Here is a 24,347-nt window from a genome sequence, read left to right on the forward strand (position 1 = left end):
AGTTTAGTGCCCAACTATATTAAGTACTCAATAAACATTTGTTGTATTAATGAATGAATGGACAAGTTGGACTAAATTACCTTCCAACTCTAAACATTTTTTATTTCTTTCCAAAATTTTTTCCCCAATTAGTCTCACATTTGAGTAGTTTCCAAGGACTATGACTGCAATATATTTTTACAATGCCTTTCTCAATACTGAAAAATAATCCTTAGTAATTGAACTACTAGAGATAGTGTGAATTCATAAAACAAACATTAAGGAATCACATTTGCTCCTTTTTCAGTTTTGAAAAACTTAAAGTTTTGTCTACCAGGATTTAACCAACTTGAAATAGGTAATGAGAGGGAGGGGCTATTGCCATGTAGCACATGGGATCCTTCAGTATACACCATATTCATAAAATCATACTCATGTAAAATCATTTTCAAGACTCCCTTGTACTCTTTTAAAAGGAAAATTTTCTTTACTATAGAAGAGGTGATAAGGTAATTTTGTATGAACAATCACTTGAACAAATGCCCACCTTTGGTCACGTATGCATTACCTTCTCTTCCCCTTAGTAAAAGATTTGACCATTTCTTCTTTTTTCTTTTTTAAAATATTTATTTATTTATTTGGCTCTGCCGGGCCTTAGTTGCAGCACGCGGGATCTTTGTTGCGGTGTGAGAGAACTTTTAGTTGCGGCATGTGGGATCTAGTTCCCTGACCAGGGATCGAACCCGGTCCCCCTGCATTGGGAGCACGGAGTCTTAACCACTGGACCACCAGGGAAGTCCCAGATTCGGCCATTTATGTTTTACTGTTCACCTCTAGACATATGTGCCTTCGTAACAAAAGAGATTAATCTGCTTGTCAGTTGTACAGAGAGTAAAAGGCAGCTGTTTTATGTGAGAGAATATGTGTGAAAAGTGCTGAACAATCTGTAAAGTGTTATACAGATGTTAGCTAATGATGGTTAGTACCTTAATTCTTGTTTCTAGAACTTACTTCCACTTCACATCCTAATGCTGTCCGTATATTTTACAAATGAGAAGATAATTAAGGGTGTGGATCTTGGAGAGAAATCATTAAACTTGTAATAATAAATGATGAGACAGAGCTAATAGTATGGAAAATTGAGAATTAGGCCACATTTCTCTTCAGTGTTATTCCTTTCAGAGAAACTCATCCCCCTGAGGTGCAGCTTTCTACCACCCAAGGCTTTTCTCCATCATCCACCCTCCCCACTTCTGTTCCGTCTCATCAGCAATACTTAGCTCTATCTGAATCCAAAAGCTACTGGGAGGGGAATAAATGTTGCTCCTCAACAAAACATCTCCATCTTTACTAAGGACCTTCTGAAGTAAATGTCCTTGTCCTTGCTATTTAACCCATTAGTATATCTAAAACTTGGAATTTCAGACTTGATAGGAAAATGCAGTGCTTTCCAGTCTTTTCCATACAGGAACACATAGATAATTATATTTGTATGACATACTGGGGTAAACAGATGAGAATATTTGTGTCTATAGGTAAATAGCACAGGGGTTTCATCTACCCCAGTCCTGATCTGGCTATATTGAGGGTAGAAAGGGTTAATATCTTGGCATAGCAATTGAGAAACTTTGAATTAGTGGCTAGATAGAGCCTCATGGAGTTCTTCAATCAACACCACATAGACAGCCTCATTAATATAATTTCTACTGCTGTGCCACCCACCAACCACCATTGCCTCCAAAGACCACCACCATCCCCACCACTAGGTACAAATTACTGTGTGTTTATTATGTGCCAGGCATGGGTAAAGCTTTGTATATGCATTATAATTTAATAATCACAGCAACCATATGAAGTAGATATTATTAATTCCACTCTGCAGATGAGAATACTAATATTTAGGGAGGTTTATTATTCTGTCCAAAGTTAAATGACCAGTAATAGTCAGAGCTGGGGTTCCAAGCTAGATCCTTCTGCCTTAGGAATTAGAACTCTTAACCACTAAATTGCCTTTAGACCCTACTAATATCACCTATAGGAGAAGAAGGAAAGAAGCAAAGGAAGCCTCTTCTCCTACTGGCTTCATCTATGGATTTCAGAAATTTAAACAATTTTTACAGTCCCTTTTCATAACAGTGGTTTTTGTGAGATTGTTGGGGAAGTTACAAAGGAAGTATAAGACCTATCTCTGGCCTCAAGAAGCTTATGTTTACCTCAATCCTACATATTTCTCATGTTCATTAAACAATTAGATTCTACCTGTCAAAATCCATAGTGGCTCCTTCTTTTGTATATTTGAATTTGAACCGGTATATCTCAGTCACTTTCTAGAAATAGCAAAGGGAATAGAGAAAGAAATTATTTTTAAAAAATCCAGAATCTTATCTGATAATAGGTAAGGAACACTTTCATTGTATACCTACTATACCTCCTATATACTTGTTTTATAGCATTACATTATTCAGGAGTAATATTTCCAGATATAAAGATAACACTTTTTCTCCTCCATGCTGAAAATGAGTTAGATGGCATAATCTCTTGTTACCATCTTAAAGCTGGAGAAGCTAAAGCACAGAGTCAAGTGTCTGACCCAGCTTAGGTAAATAACAGTGGAACTAGTTAAGAAACCATTCATTCATGATAAGGATATTTATTGAATGTCTACTTTGTGTCAGGCAGTGGAGTCACTATGGTGAACATGACAGAAAAGGTCCCTGTTTTTCTGGAAAACACAGACTGGTGGGAGAAATGGTCGATAAACAAGTAAACAAATAAAATAATTTCAGGTAGTAATAAGAGCTGTGAACAATATGAAGCAGATGCTGTGACAGAGTACAGAAGGGAGAGGTGGTGATTTGGTTTGGAAGGAACAAGGAAGGCCTCACTAAAGAGGTGATGTTTGAGCTGAGCCTCATTGATGAGAGAGGTCAGCCATGTGCAGAGCTAGGGGAGAGCAGGGCACCCCAGCAGAAGAAACATCAATGCAAAGGCTCTACAGTAGGAAAAGAAGCCTCTTCTAGGATCACAGAGGAGGCCAAATGGCTGATGATGAGTGAGCAAGGGGGAGAGTGTAGGAGATGAGGTTGTAGAGAAAGTTGTGGGGCCTTGTTAACTAAGGGGTTTGGACTTTATTCCAAGTAAACCAGAAGTCCACTGAAGGGTTTTAAGCATGGGAGTGATCTGCATTTTTTAAGATCACCTTGGCTATTTTAAGAGTGCAGAGAAGTGGGAACCATGAGAACAATTAAGAGACTCCTGAAAAAAAAAAGAGAGAGAGAGAACGCAAGAGGGAAGAGATATGGGGATATATGTATATGTATAGCTGATTCACTTTGTTATAAAGCAGAAACTAACACACCATTGTAAAGCAATTATACTCCAATAAAGATGTTAAAAAAAAGAAAGAGAGAGAGAGAGAGAGAATTCTGTAGTAATTCAGGGAAGAGTAGAATGGCAACAGGAAAGCTAGAAAAAATCAGAAAGGAACCAGGGTCTATGGTATCAGGTATTTTTTTATTTTTGTTCTTTTGATCCTGCACTAAAAACTAGACACCACTGCTGTCTGCTAGCTGTAAATATGGACAAATATAAACAGATATAAATAAGCTAGAAATAAAGGACAGATTTCCTCATGAGAGATGTACTCCATTTAAAATAAGGTGATTGCCTAATAGTTGAAGCTAACAGTTGACCCAGATACATGTACAGTTGACTGTTGAACAACATGGGTTTGAACCATGCAGGCCCACTTACACGCAGATTTTTTTCCAATAGTAAATACTACAGTTGTACATGATTCATGGTTGTTGAATCTGAAAATGAGGAACCAAGGATACAGAGGAACCGTGTATATGGAGGACCTACCATAAATTATACATGGATTTTCCACTGCTTGGGGGTCACCACCCCTAACCCTTGTGTTGTTCAAGGGTCAACAGTAGTCTGTACACAGAGCTGGAGAAGGTGCTAAAGACAGGCAAGGGTATGGATTTAAGTCTGAACACAAAAAAATACCCTTCATTCATCTATTTCAGTGTTTGTTCCTTGACAATGTGGGAATGGAATGTTAGACTGATCAGAAAAAATCACGGTGTTCTTGTTACTTTTGTCTATTCTGAGATTTGGTATCCCATGAATTATGGGTGAGCAGGTCCTAGGGAAACTGGCTCATGGTGCTTATACTCTAAAAAGACTGACTTGTAATGGAGTTATTTTTAAGAGAAAAAGATTTTTTCTAGCAAGACAGTCTACTTGAGAAATCAAACCAAGTTCAGAATGTTGCTTTGTGAGTACGAGAGATATGTGAGAATAGAGGTGCCTACAGCAACAGGTTCACTCCAGACAGGCTAGATACACAATATCCTCTCTTCCGTTGATGCGTTGATGCATTGATGCGGTATAGTTGCCCTGTCAAGTAAACAATGCCTGTTCTTCCTGACCGCCCATGTTTCTCAACCAGCTCTACCTTTTTGATGCTCTGAGCTATCTTTTATTTTTTTTAAATGTATCAAGAGTGGATCCTTTAGTGGCTGATAATTTTATTAACATTTTATTATTTGGTCCCTAGTGCAACTACTAATAAAAGAGTTATGTTTGTAATTGTTTTATAGAAGATGATAATCCTTAATAACTTCCATCCGAGTCTGATTGATCAAGGAAGGTATATTTACAGCAGGCACTAGTCTCTTCTTAACACCTCATAAAACATTCTCCTGCTTTTCAGATTAATGTGTTGCCTAATAAGTATGAGTCTTTAAACTGCTCACCAATGGTTTCTATTAATCATACTGAATGCATCCACATGGTCCAAAGCAACAGCAACATACACAGCTTTTCATTCTCCCTCCACACTCCAATCCATCGGCAAGACTTTTCAGGTCTATCTCCAAAGCACATCCCAAGTCCATCTGGTTCTCTTCACCTTCATTCTCTTCACCCTATCCAAGCCAACACCGTCTCTTTCCATCTGATCTGCTTGCTTCCGAACTACTTCTCCTCCTCCAAATTCATTCTCTGTTCTACAGCCAAAAAAAGTTTTGAAAATGCAAATCAGACCATGTCGCTCCTTTGTTAATGGTTTCCCATTGCCCTTAGAATAAAATCCAGAATTTACCTTGGTCCATGGGCCTTACTCATCTGTCCCCTGCCTACCTCTCTGACCTTATCTCCTGCCTCTTTCCCTCCCACTCACTCAGCTCCAGGCTCAGGGCACCCTCTTTGTCCATGAACACACAAGATGCCTTCCTGCCTTTGGGCCTTTACACAACTGTACTCTGGAAAATGTTGTCTCCAGTTGATGATAATAATCATGATATCTGGGCACTTCCCTAAATGCTCTACATCTATTCATTCTTACATAGCCACACTCAGAGTAGGTATTACATCATTATAGATGAAGCTGGTAAGTAGTAGAGCTGGGATTTGACTCCAGCGCCTGCAATGTTAACTACTGTGTTGTTCTGCAGTCACATGCTATTACCTCTCACAGGCCTGCATGGGGTGACTCTTCTTCAGTTTCAGCTCAAACAGTGGCCCCTCAGGGAGGCTTTCCAGGGACTGCCCTCCAATCTTTCTTCCTCCATTCCCACCTTAGCACTCTCTAGCATACCAACTTTTATTTTCTTCATAGCATTACGATCTATCTGAAACTGTTTTGCTAAGTTTTGTTTACTTGTTTATTGTTTATCCTCCCTCATAAGAACGTAAGCTTCCAGACAGCAGGGACCTTGTCTACCCATTAACTCCTGTGTTTCAGGCACATAAGGGGAACCCAATTAATACTTGCTGAATGAATAAATATTCAGCCAGGATAGAGTTCACATTCAATTAGGATTTCATCCTACAGGATTTTTTAAAAACAAAGTATCTAAAAGTATATTGTGGCTAGAAGCAGGGACCATCTATAGTTCAGTTCCTGAAGCAGTCTATTAAAAGTGGTGTTGACCACCTCTAAGAGGCAATAAGAAAAACAGATGGTGAAATAGTAGGATTTGAATCCTCACAATATTCAAATATAGTAATTCTTTATGGGTCTATCATGCATTAAACTGTGTAAAAATTTCCTTAACATATTTACATTTCGGCTTACACATCTTATTAATGCCCTGCACCCATTCTGTAGTGTGTATCTGCAGAAAAGACACACTAGCCCTCTTCACTACTTTAGTTACTTTCGTCAGTTCATCTCTTTCTTAAGATGGAGCAACCAGAACAAAGCCTCAAGTGCAGAAGCTGTGTTTGTGCAATGCCCAAAACTCTGTTGGTGTCTGGACTGGATAAGCAAACTTATTTAAGACAGAGGTTCTCAACTGGTGTACCATGACAGACTCTTCACAAGAGTGCTGCAAATTTTAGTCCATGTGTAAAATGCATTTTTGCTTCAGGTAAATATTAATGTTGTTACTGTTTGTGCAGTTTTGCTTAGGGGACAATATATACTTCTACCAGTATGAGTCAAGAAACATGGTACCATATCAGATAAATGCCAAAGAAAGATTTTATGTGAGAATGCTGTTTTGCGAGTACATAGAAGAAAGAGATCAAAGAGGTAAATAGTTCTATCAGTGACTTGGTGCTAAAGAGCAACCATAAAACAGTGTAACCCCATGGATACTTTCAGGCACTATGAACATTGCTGTGCCATAGTTATACCATAATTATTGCTGACACATTTGGTGTCCTTTTAAGTCTTTTAATACCCTTAAACATGCCACCAAATTTTCTAGTAATCAAGAGTGTGCCATGAACACAGAGGTTAGGGATCACTGCTATAGGAAATAATATGTAAGAGTTCAAAATATTTTTTTCTGGGTCATAAATGATAGCTCAGAACTTATAATAAGCTTTTGCTTTCTAACTTTATTATTATGTACATTGCCTGCATCAAAACTCATTTAACAGTTTTCTTCCCACTCTGTAATATTTTTCTGTAGATAGCCCAATTTCCTCAGCATTTCACTACCTCAAAACCATTAGTTTCAGATGAGTTTTACATGCATAAGAAAACATAACAATTTATTGCACTAAGGAAATGACCAATTTATTAACAATTTATCAGGAGATCTTACTTTGGGAAACCTCCCCTCAAACATACTGAAAACAAAAAAAATTGAAACTAAACTAGAGACAAAGATAAAAATAGGTTTAGCTTGGGCATTGAGGAATTGTTACCCACCTCATGCACCAGTTTTCTTCTGCCTTGCTCAAACAGCTGTTTATAATCTTGCCAAAGAAGAAAGGATATTAAAGGCCTAAAAAGCACTTAACTTAGTTGTGAAGGTTACCAGTTAGGCTAAATCCATAGGTTTAGGGAAGGAAAATTGAAAGCAAGCAAAAGGGAAAGGGAAGAGGAAAGAAAGCTGGGAGGAAAATAGAGGATAGAATGAGAAGAAAGAACGAAGGGCTTCTCCCTCCATTTGTGCCACTGCCACAGCTGTCATTCAAAGTAGCACAAGTTACTATTACATATCCAGGACTATGAATTCACACTGGGAGATCGAAAAGAAGACAAGATTTGTCCTCAGGAATCACAATCTGGTTAGGGAGATAAAGTAATCTTTATGAATTAATTAAGAGTGTTAAATTGTGAGGTCCTGCTGGAGAAAGGAATTTAGAGAAAGGAGAAATTAGTGTGAACAAAACAGCCAAAGAGGCTTTCATGAAAACTTTAAACATAAGTTGGTGTTGAGGATGAGTAGAATTCAATAAGCAGAGGGGAGAAATTTAGAGAGAGAAGTAAAGAGGTAAAGCTTAAAAAATCTATGAAAATGTCAGAAGGGAGAGAATTAAGTTAGCCATAAAAAAAAAAGTTTAGCATTATGCCACAAAGGTCAGAAATAGAAAGGATTCAGCATCATTTAAAATAAAAATAAAAGGTAGTTTTCATACAGATTCTTACTGTTAACGTGTTACGGAATACTCTCAGTTCTACTCAATGTTTTTTTCCCAATACCCTTAGGTAGTTTTTTAAATCTCATAATAAAGAATTGGTGACATTTATAATAAAACACACTGAAAAAGCTCACTACAAGTTACTTTGTTCATATGGTAGTCTAGTGATATAATTTATGGCCTCAACTCAGGTAAACATATTTAAATATAATATACTGCCCATCTCTTTATGTGTTCTTACCTCAGGTTCCTTCGGATTTGTGTAAAGCTATTTAAGGAAAAATAAACAGCATTTAATTTCTGAAACTAGATTACTCCCCACAGAATACATTTTCTATGTGAAGAGTTCAATTTGTGCTATATTAATTGAGTACTGAAATATATATATATATGTATCTTGAGATATATATTTCAAGCTAGAGATAGAATAAGCTCTTATTTTGTGAACATAGAGAGTCTTTAGAGCATTCTGTGAACCCTGATTATAAGGAAATTGATAACCAGATATTTATGATTACTGCGACTGCACTACAGTCACAGTAATTTGTTATGGTTTAAAAATTTTAAAATAACTCATATATCTAAGACTCTCAATAGTATCTTTTCAGGCTTCCCTGGTGGTGCAGTGGTTGAGAGTCCACCTGACGATGCAGGGGACACGGGTTCGTGTCCCGGTCGGGGAGGATCCCACATGCCGCGGGGCGGCTAGGCCCGTGAGCCATGGCCGCTGAGCCTGTGCGTCCGGAGCCTGTGTTCCGCAACGGGGGAGGCCGCGGCGGTGAGAGGCCCGCGTACCGCAAAAAAAAAAAAAAAAATAGTATCTTCTCATTTTCCTTCTATTCTTAACTACATATACCGTGTTATATACCAAGAAGTATACAAAGCTTCAAAAAAGTCTGTAAAACTTCAAAAACAAAGAGCTTTGAGTCTGTAAATTAACTCAGAAAATGAAATTCTAATAGCCAATAGATGAAGCAGATAGTATAGCCTATATATTTCCTCATGTATTGTAATATGCCAAAGAAATATGTAGATTGTGATCTTTTATTAAAACTTCTGATAGAGTTTTTTTTTTTCTTCCAAAATGCATAGGACAGACAATGAAATTCAGGGAGGATGGGGGAGAGTACTGTTTTACTATTTCACTTGCCAAAAGACAATGAAGCAGAGACAGAGGCTTGGTCTTTAAATGTGCACTTACTGTAAGTACTGCCATGTGTAGCTTCAAGAGAAAAGAAAACTATTGTTACTATACACTTGCACCTATATTATTATTTTCAATAAAGTCTAATTAAAGTATGACTTTCAAATTAAAAGATCTGGGTAGGAAAAAAATACTATTCAGAAGGTCAGAGAAATGGATACTAATTTTTCATCCATTCATGTGAGTCTCTATTACATACGCAAGGTTCTGCTGGGGAGGGGGAGATGGAAAAAAAAAAAAAGAAGAAGATAACTATCCTTAGTCTCTATAAGTTACATTCTAGTTTGGGAGGCAAAAGATATACAAAATAATTCATTATTACTAAAAGTTAATTATGCCATAAGCATCTCTAAAACAGTTTGTGTTTTGAAAGTAATTAAAAATTTTAAGTCTGATGTAAGTCTACAAAATCTCTGCCCTCCCTACAACTACATTACTATAAACAGATTCTGCTTGGAAGAATAATGGAATATATAGACACAGAGATAGAGATATAAGCAAGCCTATTAAAAACTAGGATACAAATGAGAAAATTTCAGGACCATAATTTTGTATCAAATTATTCACCTATTTCACCCAAAAGACTAAAACTTTAGTGACACTGTGTGGCCGTTTTGGTTACTGCATACAATTGATTTTCAGACTACACAGTAAAACTCTAATTTATATTAATTATTTAATTAATAGTTCATTCATTCATTCAAAAATAGAAATGGCCCCTGATCTCAGGGAACATGCAGACCAGCAGGAGAGAACAAAAAAAGCACACAGATAGGTACATCATTACAATTGTGTTAATTGCTATGAAGCAGCAGCACTGAGTGCTAGTGACCATTAAACAGGTGGACAGTCTAGGCTGGGAGAGGGGTGGCGGGGGTGGAGGGGTGGTTGTCAGGGAAGGCCTCCCCGAGGAAGTAAATATTTAGGCTGGGACCTGAAGGATAAATTGGAATTAGCCAGATAAAGGGTGTGGGGTAGGGAAGAAAATTTTGCAGGCAAAAGTAACAATATGTACAAGGGTAAAAGACACTTGGCATGTTCTCGAATGCTTGTGTGCTTGAACATGGTGAGCAATGGTGAGAGTGATGCCTTGGAAAGTATGGTCCCTAGACCAGCAGTCTCAGCATCACTTGGAATTTGTCTGAAATGAAAATTCTTACACCAGAAATTTTGGGGTGGAACCTGGCAATGTGTGTTTTAACAGGCCCTCCAGGTGATTCTGATGCAAGCTAATGTTTGAAAACTACTGCTTTAGATTATTAACTCATTTAATTCTCAAACAACCGTAAGAGGTTCGTTCTATTATTATTGTAAAGAAACTAAGTTACCAAGAGGGAGGTTATGTGCCAAGAGCACACAGGTATTAAGTGGCAGAACTAGGATTCACTTCAGACTTACTTCTTCTAAACCTTGAGCTCTTAACTATATTTCACTGCCCCTCAAAGATGGGCACTCAAGAAATGTTGCTAAATGAATGGACAAAGGAGAATGAATGAGTGCTGTTCGGTGTACTGGTGAGGACCTTCTTCCCCTCTCAACCTGTCTAAATACTAAGGGCCTTCAAAGTCATTTTCTCCCAAAGATTTCCCTCATGTCCCTCACTGGATATAACCCCTCCTTTTCCATACTTCCTTTGCACATGATCAATATCTTGCTTTTGGTATGCATCACTTTCTAATGAAATATCAAACTGATATGAAAAAATCAAAATTTAACAGCCCAACATGGCACAGGTACTGACCAATCAGAAAAGATGCCAACTTAGCCCTGGTGCTGGGTTCCTGGAAGCTCCCCCCTGGGCCAGGTGTCAACCCTTTAGTTGCTAGATTGTGGAACAGTCTAGGGACATCCCAGAAGAGACACTGGTGGGGTGAAGGGGTGGACATGGTGGGAGTCATTTGGGATCTCAGAGAAGCAACCATTTACCACTGGATATAGAGTACTTCAACATTTTAACAACAGGTACAGCTATGCCAGTGTGCAATAGCTGATCATCAGCCGTGCATATGGTGTCATCTATCTTCTGCCATGGACTATAAGCTCTTTGTGTGCACAATCTCATATCTGTTTTATCTTTGTATCCCTCAACCCCCCAGTCAGTGTTGAATAAATCATAAGTAATAACTATTCAATGAAAAAGGAAATATATCGGTGCAACTAAATAATCCAATGTAAGGCTTACTCACCTTAAGGTTTTTTAAAGGAATAGGAATTGAGAAGTAAAAAGAAGACAGAGATGGGGAAAGGAGAAAGCAGTGGTGGAAAGTTCATTTATATATTATCTCTTCAACTAGGACTAGAGCCTCTAATTTTTACACGCTTCATAGCTGTCTTGGGCAGCAAGAAAAATCTAATGCACTTAAAATTCAAGCTGCATTTAAAAAAATTCAAGCTACAATGCTAGCTATTTTGAGGGAACAGGTTATATACATGTGCCAAACATAGCTAACAAAATAACTAACATAGAATAAAAACCGATTATTCAAGTCCATTTTTTCCTTTCATATCTGCAAATTGAATCGCCACTATTTTGAACATGTTCAATGTGCTAAATGCCAGATTCTTGTCTGCCCTTTCCCACATCCTGTGGATCTCTTCCAGTGACTTCAGAGGAAATTCTGTGGTCAAAAAGATATGAGTATGTAAAAGAGAAAAATGAGGGTTTCATTTCTAATTGATGTAAACGAGACATCAACAGGACAACAAAGACACAAAATAAAAAGAAACTGGTTCATGAATGCAAATGTAGGAACTGGTATACTGTTAAAACACAACAACAAAATAAAGGCTAAATTTTTCTTTTAAAGGGATAAAGGATGAGTCTTTGATCCTGGTGTAAATTTAAAAACATTCTTACGTATCTCTTTTCCAAAGCATCAAAACAACCTCGAATCCTGTCAAGAAATAAATGTTTGGTGTCAATTTGGACCAGATGCAAAGCCAGAAAGAATCCCAAGTACAAAACTGATTTGTTTCTTGCTTTGAAATACATTAAATTGATAACCATTTCACCTTTCCCATTTAATCATTTTTTAGAAATTCCTATATCTTTTAATATGTTGATAGTACTTTATAAATAATATGTAAGCAATTTTGAGGTAGGGAATCACATCTTATTTTTCTTTTGGCCTCTCATAATGTTTAGGACACTGACATGCATATGATGAGTAATCAAATTTTGATTGATATTTTTCTTTCTTATATAAAGTCCACTTTCTTCAAAAACAAAACTAAATCAGTATCTTAAAATAATATTGAATAATTGTTACACATTTCTAGGAAATTAAAAAAAAAGAAGATGAAAAGAAAGAAAGGAAGAAGGCAATAGTTTTAAGGAAATGATCTTACCAAATAAAGTCTTATGGGTAATTTCAGCTATGATAAAAATAATGTTGTTCAACTTTGGTGGAATTTCAATTACTTACCACCTGATAATATGCAGTGACCCAGGACATTTTTTATCTTCTCGGAGGATTTTTAAACTGAGGTCTACAAAAATAGAAACAGTCTGTTGCACTAAAATTGTCCATACTAAATAAGGGTATTTCCTTTCATGATTTTATTTTTATAACTTACTTAGTTTATAGCTTATAAAAACATTTTGAATCACAAAATATCTAATTTAAAAATAAATCCTATGTTGATAATTGACTTAGTTCCCATTTTTATTATAGATTAGCAGTCTTCCCTTCTACAATGTAGCACAATTGATTTGGTTGCAAAATCAATTTGTGTCACTTCTTTGCTTCTGCTGAATTCTAAGTTATCATAAGGTAGTACTGAGACCATCTCCATCAACCAATTTAAAACGTACACCTCAGTCTCAAATCACTTCTCTGGTATTTCTCTCTCTCTCAATGAAAGAAAAAAAGGATGAAAAATGTTTCCATGGATTATTCTCAAATATTAATTTCCATCTGAAATTCGACTACCTTACTATAGGAAGGAAGAATAAGAAAGTCACATTAAAAGTTTTGGTGTAGATCAGTCTAAAATCAATTACTGATTCATGTATGACTTTATATAAATCACTTCACCTTTTCAGATTGTTTTCCTATCCTAAAATTGATGTTACCTCTATTGCTATTGAGAGATATGAAAATTATTCCATATTGGTATAACATTTAGAGATTGCCAAAAAGAGAGCAACTTAGGAGTACTGGGCATTTTTATGATATATGCTACTTTAAGTACAAACACTGGGAGGGAGATATATAACTTCCATTAAAACTGTCACAAAAAATAAAGCTATAAACAATGGTATTGCCCTCCATGCACAGGTTAGTGATTGGCACACAGTAAGCGCTTAATTACTCCAAATATGTCTTTTTCCAATTCTATATTCCAAACAAGAGGAGAAACTGCAACTATATGCTACATATAAACATTTTCACTATTACAGATTTATATCCTGTAGACCAAAAGAGGACATAACACAAATGAGGCTGTCACAGTTGCAAATATAATGCCTTTGTGTTTATAGCACACATGCATTTCATTGATGCTCATGTAGAGAATCAAATGTTTAAGAAAATTAAATTGGAATGAGGCCTAAGTATATCATTAAATACAGATGTGAGAAATTTAAAGTAAAGTTAGATTTTGAAAAATAACATCTTACAAGGAAACTTGTAGCCCTCTATATTTATTTTCCAAATGATACTTTCCCACTTTCATGACAAATCAGCAAAATTTTCTGAATTGTTATCATAATCCATCTTTTTAAACAAAAAGATATTTGAAAAATTGAAGAGTCCTAGGTACATTCTTTTTAATACAAGAGAAGGAAAAGAGACAGAAACAGCTTGTAATACAAGGAAATGAGATCATGAGTTTAAGGACATAAGAAATAAAAGGAAGAAAAGTAGAAAAGACAGAAAATTAAGAAAAAACCAGAGCTGATTAGAATAATAATTGTCTACATATCCATGTTAATCAACAAATGGGTTTGGCATGGGTATGCATATTTTCCACATATTTGTATATGTTAACAGAAAGAATTAAACTTCTCAATTAAAATTCCTCAAGGCCAAAGTCTACCTCAAAGAAAAAAATTCAGTTGAGACACAAAATAGTGCAAATGTACAGCCCCCAAGTAGATTTCGATCTGGTTGCTGCTTTTGTAGGTACAGTTTAGAATTACTGGGCTTGTCCATACATATTTCTTTTCTCTTCATTCCGTGATTTGGTATTAGCCAGGAACTAATGGTTCCTATAAGCAAAACCACTAAACATAGTGAAATTAAAATGGAAAATGAATTAGCAAATTGATCTTAAAGAACCCATGACTTGGAATTAGCACACTCTGTGAGAAAGTAAAGTTTTACTCCTGCCAAATAGAGGAAAAGGGCTCCACCAGCCAAAGTAACCATTTAGTTAAACTTTACCATCCAAATGGCTTTCTTCGTAAGAGCTCTCTGGAAACAGGCCCCTTAGATATGTTACACATGAGATAGAAGTAGCAAAAAGTTTCTTCACCATTATCAATGACTCATGCTCCTTAGTTATTTGACATGGGAAAACTGTTTGCTGGGAGGGGGGGAAAATGAAAAAGATTAGTATTCTTTAATATATTCAGCACATCATGCCATTATCACAAGTAAAATGGAAAGATTTTTCAAGACCTCAAATCTGATACCTTTATAGATAATCAAAAGGAAACTGGGCTTTGAATATTGCGTCAGATTAGATCTTCACTGGCAAGGCAAAGAAGAAAGGCAGAGACGGTTATCCAAGTAATTCAAGACTGACATAATTTATTTTACAATGACCCATGGATTTAAGCAAAATGGGGAGTTTTACTATGGTTATATAATTTTCCCTTTCATACACTCCTCAGAACCCACTGCAATCTGTCTTCCACCCGCTCTGTTCTATACTATTCTCTCCAAAGTCACCAAGTACATCCTATCATTGACCTCATCTCGGTCCTCGTACTATGTAAACTGCTCTGCAGTGCTTAACACTTTTGCCTACACTCTCCTCTCTCTGTTGCCATAACATCCTCAAACTCAGTTTACCTCTATCACCCTGACTGAAACCTGATCCCAAGTTTCATTCTCAGGCAAATGGATCAGCATCCACTCCAATCATCCAAGCTAGAAGTACAGTCATCTTCGGCTTCTCTCTCTCCTCCATTCCCCATATCCAATCACAAAGTCCTATTAATCCTCTCTAGGAGAGTTCTCAAATCTGTTTTCTCCTTTCTCTTCTCACTGCCACTGCCTTGGCTCAGGACATGGTCACTTCTCCCCTTTATTACTGTAGTTGCCTCTGACCTCCCTGCTAACAGTTCCTTTCATTCAATCTGTCCTTCATACTGCCAACATTATTAACTTTAAAGAATACAAATCTTATCATGACACTCCCAGTGTTCATACAGGATAGAGTTCAAGTGTAGCGTTTGAGAACTGTCAAAATCTTATCTTTGCCTAGCTTTCCTGTCTCATCTCCCACCCCTCCCTTCTGCCCCTCCTCCCTTATCCCCTCCTATGCACCCTACTCCCTAGCCATGTGGAACTACTATTCATCTACTATTCTACTACCATGTATTTCCACATCTTTGTGCTTTGCTTAAGCAAAAGTTCTGCAGTATAAGTGACTCTCACAGATAAAGCTGAGTGCAAAGAAACCTGATACAATTGAGTACTAAAGTATGATTTCATTTGTATAAAGTACAAAAGCAGGTGAAACTAATTTATGATATTAGAAGTCAGAATGGTAAATCTCTGATTACCTCATGCAAATTCAGAGGTCTTTTTTACTATACCGCACAGTTTCAACTGTTGAAGTTTTAATAATTCTGTTACTTAGAGGCAGGTACTACCCACAAATATGCATTTAGATGAAAGAGAACGCCCCAAAATCTTTATCTATATCTGGTTCTAGAATGTCTTCAGGACATTCTAGACATGATTTTGCAATGTAAGCTTGCTTCCTCTTTGGTACACTACATAGCGAAAATGAATTATCAGTTCATCATTTTGTCAAACCATATTATATTCAGTTGTTAAAAAGATACATAAAATTATTCTTGCATGTATGATAGGAACTTTGGGGACAAATTATTATGAATCTTAAAAGTCAGGCTAAGGGCTTCCCTGGTGGCGCAGTGGTTGAGGGTCCGCCTGCCGATGCAGGGGACACGGGTTCGTGCCCTGGTCCGGGAAGATCCCACATGCCGCGGAGCGGCTGGACCCGTGAGCCATGGCCGCTGAGCCTGTGTGTCCGGAGCCTGTGCTCCGTAACGGGAGAGGCCACAGCAGTGAGAGGCCCGTGTACCACAAAAAAAAAAAAAAAAAAAAAAGTCAGGCTAAGGAATTTATGCTTTATTCTGTAACCAGTGGAAAAGCAGCAGGTTTGATTAGGAGAGTGAGCAGAATAATTGTTTTACGAATATTAAGCTGTAGCAGAAGTAGGAAAGATTAACGTTGAAGGAGAATATGTAATATGCATGTGTGTCTATGTGTATGTGTGTAAAATTTTACAGAAAATTGCTTTTGGTACCCATAGATCCTGAGAAATTAAGGTTCTGTGGGGGTAATTGGGTAATAGCCGGCATGGCATACATGTATAATAACTTATTGAAAACATGCCAAAATTTAGAGGCAATACTTGAGTAATAACCACTTGTTAAATTAAATAACCTAAAAATATAAAGATGTTTACTTTAAATATAGAATCTAAAAGGCCATTTGTAATAATGAAGATCAATGATTGGAAAAGCCCTCTAGAATTGTTACTTTTCTATACTCCAGGGATTTTTTTCTCAGCTCAGTTGATCTAATACTTTAAGGGTTATCATTCATGTTTTTATAAATGTCTAATACATGAAAATACTGTGGCTTGATAATATAAAACACTATTATAAATTATTTTAATAAGAAATTGTGCTAATGATATAAGTAATGTTTGACAGCTCAGCTGTCAAGCTACATGACCTACGGCAAGTTACTTTACTTCTCTGAGCTTCAGTTTTCCCCTTATTTCAAGGTTTAAGTGAAATAATAATATAAAGCCCTTGGCACAGTGCCCAGCACATGGTAAGTGCTGAATAAATGTTAGCTTCTATAGTTATTATTATTGTTGTTTTAAGTATTAAATAGCAAAATCATACAGTCACTTAAAATTTACTGGGAGAAGTAGCTCATGCAGTTCAAACTACAAAGATCTGTTTATATCAAAAGGTCAATTTGTTAATTTACAGTGAGAAAAATAACTGCCAAGCTGATTGCAATTCATATACCCAGCTCAGCATTTTCACCCCAGGAAGGGTTTCCTAAGTGGAAACGCAATGAGATCAGAAGTTGGCTTGGTGAGTATATTGAATTTGAGCCAGAAAGATGACTGCTTTCTCTCTGCCCTAATTCTCTTTCAACTTCAATCTTCCCTGCCTCTGCTACAGCTTAATATTCCTAAAACATTATTTTACTCACTGTCCTGGTGAAACCACTGACTTTCCATTGATTACAGAATAAAGCATAAATTCCTTAGCCTGGCTTTTAAGATCCACATTAATTTGTCCCCAAAGTTCCTATTCAATTTTATTTCCTACTTCTGTCCAACATGATGACACTCCACTACAGTAAGGATGGATTCTTTGTTATTCTCTGAAACATGCCATGCTCATTTCTTACTCTGAGCCAAGGCATATGCTAGTTTTTCCTCATGGAATTCTCTTCTCTCACCTCTCTCCTAATCCTTTTCATTAATTAAGGTCCACCTTAAGTCCTATCTCCTTCGTGAGGAATATACAAACCATTCCAGTCTATATAAAATCTCTGAATTCCTATAATTGTATTGCTTTACTCTTTTCACATATATTTAATGCATATACTGCTTTGTATATTGACTTACCTCCTGTAAATCTTATTTCCCTAACCAGATTATAAACTTCTAGAATGTGAAGATTCTTTTTTTTTAATTCTCTCAGAGAATAACACAGCATTACATATATATTATATAATATTAAGCTCTCAATGAATCAATGAATGTTCATTAATGAATGTCATGGGACAAGATAAATTTGCCCAGGTGAACCCAGCAAGGTTGCCTGGCCCTGGCATGCTTCCCCATGGCCCCAGGATCCTAGTTTCTCTAAGTGCTCTCTCCTCCAGTTATTATAATTACATTATAGTGTGCATTAGAAGTGTCCTAATTGTGTCAGGAAGTGAATGTCTAACAAAGAGCCATTCTCTTTAAACATCTTTTTTTTGTTTCTGATTTCTTTTCCTCTACAAAGTCTAAATATATAAACATGAAACAAGCACCCAATAAGTTACTTTGTAGAAATCTATTCTGATTTCCTGAACATCCTCAGTCCATTAGCCAGTTAAAATGTAGACATACTCTGCCAGAATATTATGTGCCGATTAACTGATAAAACTGCTGTTTAAAAAAACACCAAAGATTAAAGTCATGATTCTGAACTAACTCACTAAATAGTCATTGATTTTCTTTTAATTCTTAATAAATACCTTAGGTGCCTTGTGAATTCTGATAGAATGAGAGAGCTGAGCAGTGGCCATTATAGCAATCTATCAAGGATTCTTTTAACAAGTCTAACCTGTAAAAAAAAAAAAAATTAGAGACCTTGCCTAATGTAATCCTTATTGTGAATTTTCCGAAGAACTATATAATTAGCATTTGATTGTATTCTTTTGAAAATTAGTTTAATAAACATTTTTATCTCCACTACCAATTTTTTATAAAGATCGATCTCTGGATTAGTTTTTCCAACCACCCGATAAAAATTTAAGTTGACTTACTTGTTCCCAAATACATTTGGAGGGGAAAAATAAATTGTAAATCCCCTAAAGATTCAACAGTATATTTTACTCATCCTTGTTATTCCCTCAGAGTGTAACAGTGCTCTCTATATAACAGGGGCTCAAAAATACTTCTTGAATTAACTTCATGTGTAACTGATTTTCAAAGTAAACTCAAAAGTTAAAGTTTACACTTCATACTCATTAGGATGGCTATTCAAAAAAGTGGAAAATAACAACAAGTGGAGGTGAAGATGTGAAAAATCAGAATCCTTGTACACTGCTGGTAGGAATGTAAAATGGTGCAGCTGCTGTGGAAAACAGTATGGCAGTTCTTCAAAAAGTTCAATAGATTTACCATATTACCCAGCAATTCCACTTCTAGGTCTAAACTCAAAAGAATTGAAAGGAGGGATTCAAACAGATTACACACCAATGTTCACAGCAATATTATTTACAATAGCCAAAAGGTGGAAACAACCCAAATGTCCAACAACAGTTGAATGGATTTTTAAAATGTGGTATATACAATGGAATATTATTCAGCCTTAGAAAGGAATGAAATTCTGATACATGTTGCAACACGGATAAACTTGAAAACATTATGTTAAGTGAAATAAACCAGACACAAAAGGACACATATTGCACGATTCCACTTATATGAGGTAGAGATACCTAAAGTAGTCAAATTCATAGCAACAGAGAATAGAATAGAAGTCACCAGGGGCTGGAGGGTAGAAAGAATGGGGAGTTCAATGAGTACAGAGTTTCTGTTCAGGATGATGAAAAATTTTTAGAAATGGGTAGTGGTGATGGTTGTACAACACTGTGAATGCACTTAGTGCCACTGAATTATACACTTAAGAATGGCTGAGATGATGAATTTTATGTAATGTACATTTTGCCACAATAAAAAGTATTAATATTTAAAATACATAGTTTTCAATTCTGTTGCTTCACTAACATAAAAAAGAAGTAAATTTCCCTTTTTCTTTTCAAAGGACTTAATTTATATTGTAGTTTCTTGTCAAGGTTTTATGGAGTTCTGACCAAAATATCTGTAGATAACCCACTTAAAGAAATTCCATTCTGGATCACTCAGGATAGCCTGTGACTTGTTTTTGTGTACAAATTAATGCAAGATTCTGGAAGATTTTGCAAATAAAAGAGGGCAGAATTATTTAAGGACACTGCCACAAGGTGGTGATAGAGATTATAAACAGGTAATAATTTCTCTCAAATTATTTCTTCAGAGCAGCACTAGGGGACACTCTTTTACAAGATTTTACATGAGGCTGAAACCACCTAATAGTCCTTTGGTCCTTAATGATTCCAAGGTACCTTTTGTTGACTTCAGATTATAATCTTCATTTCTGAGTGTAACCTGACCCTTTCTTAGCTTTTGGTGTTCTTCAAGGGCTCTGTCCTAGGAGCTTTTTTTTCTTTTTTTAACTTCTAAACACACTCCCTGGATGAACAAATACTTTCTTGTTTCAATTATATTTCTATTCTAACGACTCTTAGATGTATTCCCCCAACCTAGGTTTCACTGGGGAGTTGCAGATCTATACCTCTATGAGCCAGTTCCAATCTGATGTTCCCAGCATACCCAAATGTGAATTCTTTTGCCCGAAACCTATGTCTGTACCTTAGCTAAGTGAATGACAACATCAAATACCTAGATGCTCAAGCCTAAAAACTATGACTCAACCCTGTTCCCTCCCTCATTCCCACATCCATTCTCCTTTCTCAAGTGTCCACTCCTCACTTTATACACATTGTTGTCATCTATGCTTCAGATCAGATCAGCCTCATCTTTTGACTGGATTTCTTCAACCACCAGTCTGCCTGTCACTGGTCTTACCCTTCTCCAGTCTGTTCTTTGTATTGCAGCCAGAGTATTCTTTTTAGAGTACAAACTTGACTATGTAACTTCCTCAACTGAAATACTTCAGTGGCTCCCCACTGTCCTCAGGATGAAATCCAAACTCCTTACCATAGCCTCAAGATCTGGCTCATGCCTCTTTAGCCACATCTCTAACCATTTTCCCTTACACTTTTATGCATCAGCTATTCTTATCTACTTTAATTAACCTATATTCTCTCTAGCTTTCAGGCTTTTGTAATGTTCCTTCTGCCTGAAACATCCTCCTCCCTTTCCAATTCCTACTCATCTTCTAGACATGGCTTAGTATAAGTTTCTCGAGGAATTATTCCCTGGTTCACCACCAAGTCTGGGTTATGTGCCCATTGTAATATATTCGATATCATTGCATTTATGTATCCACCCCACCCTGCTGTGAGATAATGTGAGGGCAAAGTTGTATCTGCCTAGTTCATTCTATATTTTTTAAGTTTTTTTTTTAAGGTACAATTCAGTTGGTTTTAGTATATTCATGAAGTTTTGCAACCATCACTACCATCTAATTTCAGAAGATTTTCATTACGTTAAAAGAAACTCCATACCCACTAGCAATCACACCTCATTTTCCCCTCGCCTGACTCCTTGCAACCATTAATCTACTTTTCATCTCTATGGATTTGCTTATTCCAGACATTTGATATAAATGGAATCATATATAAACTTTGGTGTCTAGTTTAGCTCATTCTTGAATCCTTAGCACCATGACAGTACTGGAATAAAGTAGGTAGGTGCTCAAAAAATATCTGCTGAATCAATAGAGAAGTACTACATGAACAAGGAAAAAGTAAGGGTCTAGAATAGAATTACAGAATTTTAGAAGTAGAAGGAACTTTAAATGTCATCTAGTCCAAACATCTAATTTTCTAGATGAGAAAATCAAGGTCCAGAGAAGTCAATTGACTTACTCAAGGTCAATCAGAACTGAGAATAAAAATCAAGAAAATTTGACTCACAATTTAGGAGTTTTTCTATAATGACTCTGTAATGAAATTTCCCTTGCTTTCATTCCATCTAAAATACTGCATTACCAGCACCTTCTTAGTTGTTGGGCTTGCTTGCTTATTTCTAAACATGGTAGGGTCTCTTTTTGGTGTCCTGAAATAAACTGGCTTCAGAAAGGCAAAAAAGATCTAAATAATTATTTTAAATAGCCAGGCTCCTTTCAACCTCTAACTATTCTGTTGCTACTGTCTTTTTCCCTTTGAGCAGGTGTTTTGTGGAGGTCTCCTATTCAAGTACAAACTCTGCTTAATTTTGAAAGCTCACAAGCTGACAGCCCCAGGAGGTATGACTCTACAGATCATGTACTCTCAGAGAATTACTCTGATATTTTTTTATCACCTTGTTCTAACTCATTATCTAAAACTTAAGAGATATTTCATAACTATGGGTTTTGAGAACAGAACTTTAACTTCCAAATGTCTTTGACTTATATATTTGCTTGTATATTGGATCCACAAACATCCGAAACTTCACAGGGCATCAATACATTCACTCTTATGCTTGATATGTCTACTCTGTGACAAGGATTATGATCTTGAGAAAAACAAAATTTCTTTTTTTTTTTTTTTTTGCGGTAAGCGGGCCTCGCACTGTTGTGGCCTCTCCCATTGTGGAGCACAGGCTCCGGACGCACCGGCTCAGCGGCCGTGGCTCACAGGCCCAGCCGCTCCACGGCATGTGGGATCCTCCCGGACCGGGGCACGAACCCGTGTCCCCTGCATCGGCAGGCGGACTCTCAACCGCTGCGCCACCAGGGAAGCCCAGAAAAACAAAATTTCTGTGTTTTCTCAGATAAGACTCACTCTGGGCTTACTTCTTGACCTACATCACAATTGCCCTATTTAAAATGGTGGCACAATTACTCTTTTACCCTTTTATGTGTGAATCCAAGATTCAGATAAAAATTAACCAGCTGTTGTTTAGTTTCTGAAGGCCTAAGCCACTTTTTTTGGGGGGGGGGGTGTAGGAGGCATTCTGAGTGACACACACAAAAAAGTTTCATTACATTTGCCCAAAGACAATAATAGTTGATTTCCTAATACTTTTCACCCATCTTTCCCAATCTTCCAAAACCATTTTTTTAAAACAAGAAAATCCCTTTTCTATCAAATGTATAATGTCCAACAGCTAGATTCTAAAATGCAGCTAGATGACCTTCCATACATGTGTATGGTATGAAGGAGATGGCTTTACTCAAAGGAAGTACCTGTCAACATAAATGGGCTTAAATCAGAGTTGGAAGGGGGAGGAGACATCCTCTAAAACTAATCCAATCCTTTCATTTTAAAGAAAAGTCAATTCAGTGGAGGAAGGATAGTCTTTTTAACAAACAGTGCTGGAACAACAGGACATCCATAGACCAAAAAACCCTGAAAACCTTCAACCTAAATCTCACACCATATACAAATATTAATTCAAAATGGATCATAGATTTAAATGTACAATATAAAACTATCAGTACAAAGAAGAGGAAAGTGAAGTCCAGTAAGGGAACATGGTTTGCTAAAGGTCACCCTGTGACTCAGAGGTTTCACAGAGTTTGCTCCCATAAATTATTATTCTCCATTTTAACAAATCCCATTTGGTCCTGTTAATTCCCCTACTCTGTGCTCACTCAGAGTAAATGGTTTCCACTATATTAACTGGGTATTTATTCATGCTCTTTTGGTTTTTTAATATCTTCTTCAGGCTACTTCAATTATTCATTCTATTCAACATTTACTGGGCGACTACCACGTGCTAGTCTTCGTGTAGGCTTACAAAGATGTAAAATACTGTTCCTACCTCAAGAGATTTATGGCCCAATGGGGGAGAAATTAGATTATTATCCTAATCAGTTTAAAACTCCTTTATGGGCAAGAACTGTACTTTTTCTTCATTTTCATCAGCCAAGTAACATGATGTACTGCACACCGAGTCCAGTGCTCTGCACAATTGAACACATTTCGGTGATTGGTTAATCTTGAGTTTCAAGACACTCTCTCCCCTGCACTGTTTGGGGAACTAAAGTCCGTGAGATTAAACGGCAAATCCTGGATAAGGCGAAAGAGGAGCTGAGGTCATCCCGTGGGGACTCACACCTCTTGGTGTGCGCCAGCCATTGATTCTCACAGAACACCTCAATGGCTGGAGAAAACCTGACCTAGAAGATAGATAGCCCTCCCCCACAAAGCTCCCGATCCGACTGGTTGCAACACGCAGGTGTCGGCCGGAATAAGAGCTTGGCTGCCGACTGCCCGCTGCTGCGTCCTCACCTGGACTGATTCCTTCTTTTCCACCACCATTTCAATTTAAAAGCTACCTTCATAGTGGGAATGTGAGTGTTCCCAGTACAATTCTTTCCACCCCCGCACCCCACTTCCCCCACCCCCAGTAAATGTGAAATTTTTCATCATCAAGCTTTGGGGAGGGGGGTGGGGAATGCTACCTAGGGGTTCCTCTTTGTCCTTCCCCTCAGCCCCGGCCTTCCCGCTACTCCGCAGAATACTTCGGGCCTCACAGAAATACTTTCAAATCAAACTTAAAGCCTCGAGGAAAAAGAAACGTAAAGGGAAAAAAATAACCTAAGAGGAAAAAAAAC

The 24,347-nt window shown here is 37.0% G+C and overlaps 1 protein-coding gene and 1 long non-coding RNA gene across 2 annotated transcripts in view; one reads left to right on the forward strand and one right to left on the reverse strand.

Annotated features, from left to right (window-relative positions):
• Positions 1–18,600, reverse strand: part of HORMAD2 (HORMA domain containing 2) — a 68,169-nt gene extending 49,569 nt beyond the window's left edge. Inside the window, 7 exon segments of the mRNA XM_067700299.1 lie at positions 2,239–2,306; positions 8,111–8,137; positions 9,071–9,091; positions 11,931–11,967; positions 12,499–12,562; positions 14,461–14,602; positions 18,550–18,600. Coding sequence (XP_067556400.1) covers positions 2,239–2,306; positions 8,111–8,137; positions 9,071–9,091; positions 11,931–11,967; positions 12,499–12,562; positions 14,461–14,602; positions 18,550–18,600 — 410 coding nt within the window.
• The window catches only part of LOC137203672 (uncharacterized), a 163,577-nt gene that overhangs the window by 83,332 nt on the left and 55,898 nt on the right, over positions 1–24,347 (forward strand). The window lies entirely within an intron of this gene.

This window comes from Pseudorca crassidens, chromosome 12, assembly GCF_039906515.1.
Source record: "Pseudorca crassidens isolate mPseCra1 chromosome 12, mPseCra1.hap1, whole genome shotgun sequence".
Lineage (NCBI taxonomy): Eukaryota > Metazoa > Chordata > Mammalia > Artiodactyla > Delphinidae > Pseudorca > Pseudorca crassidens.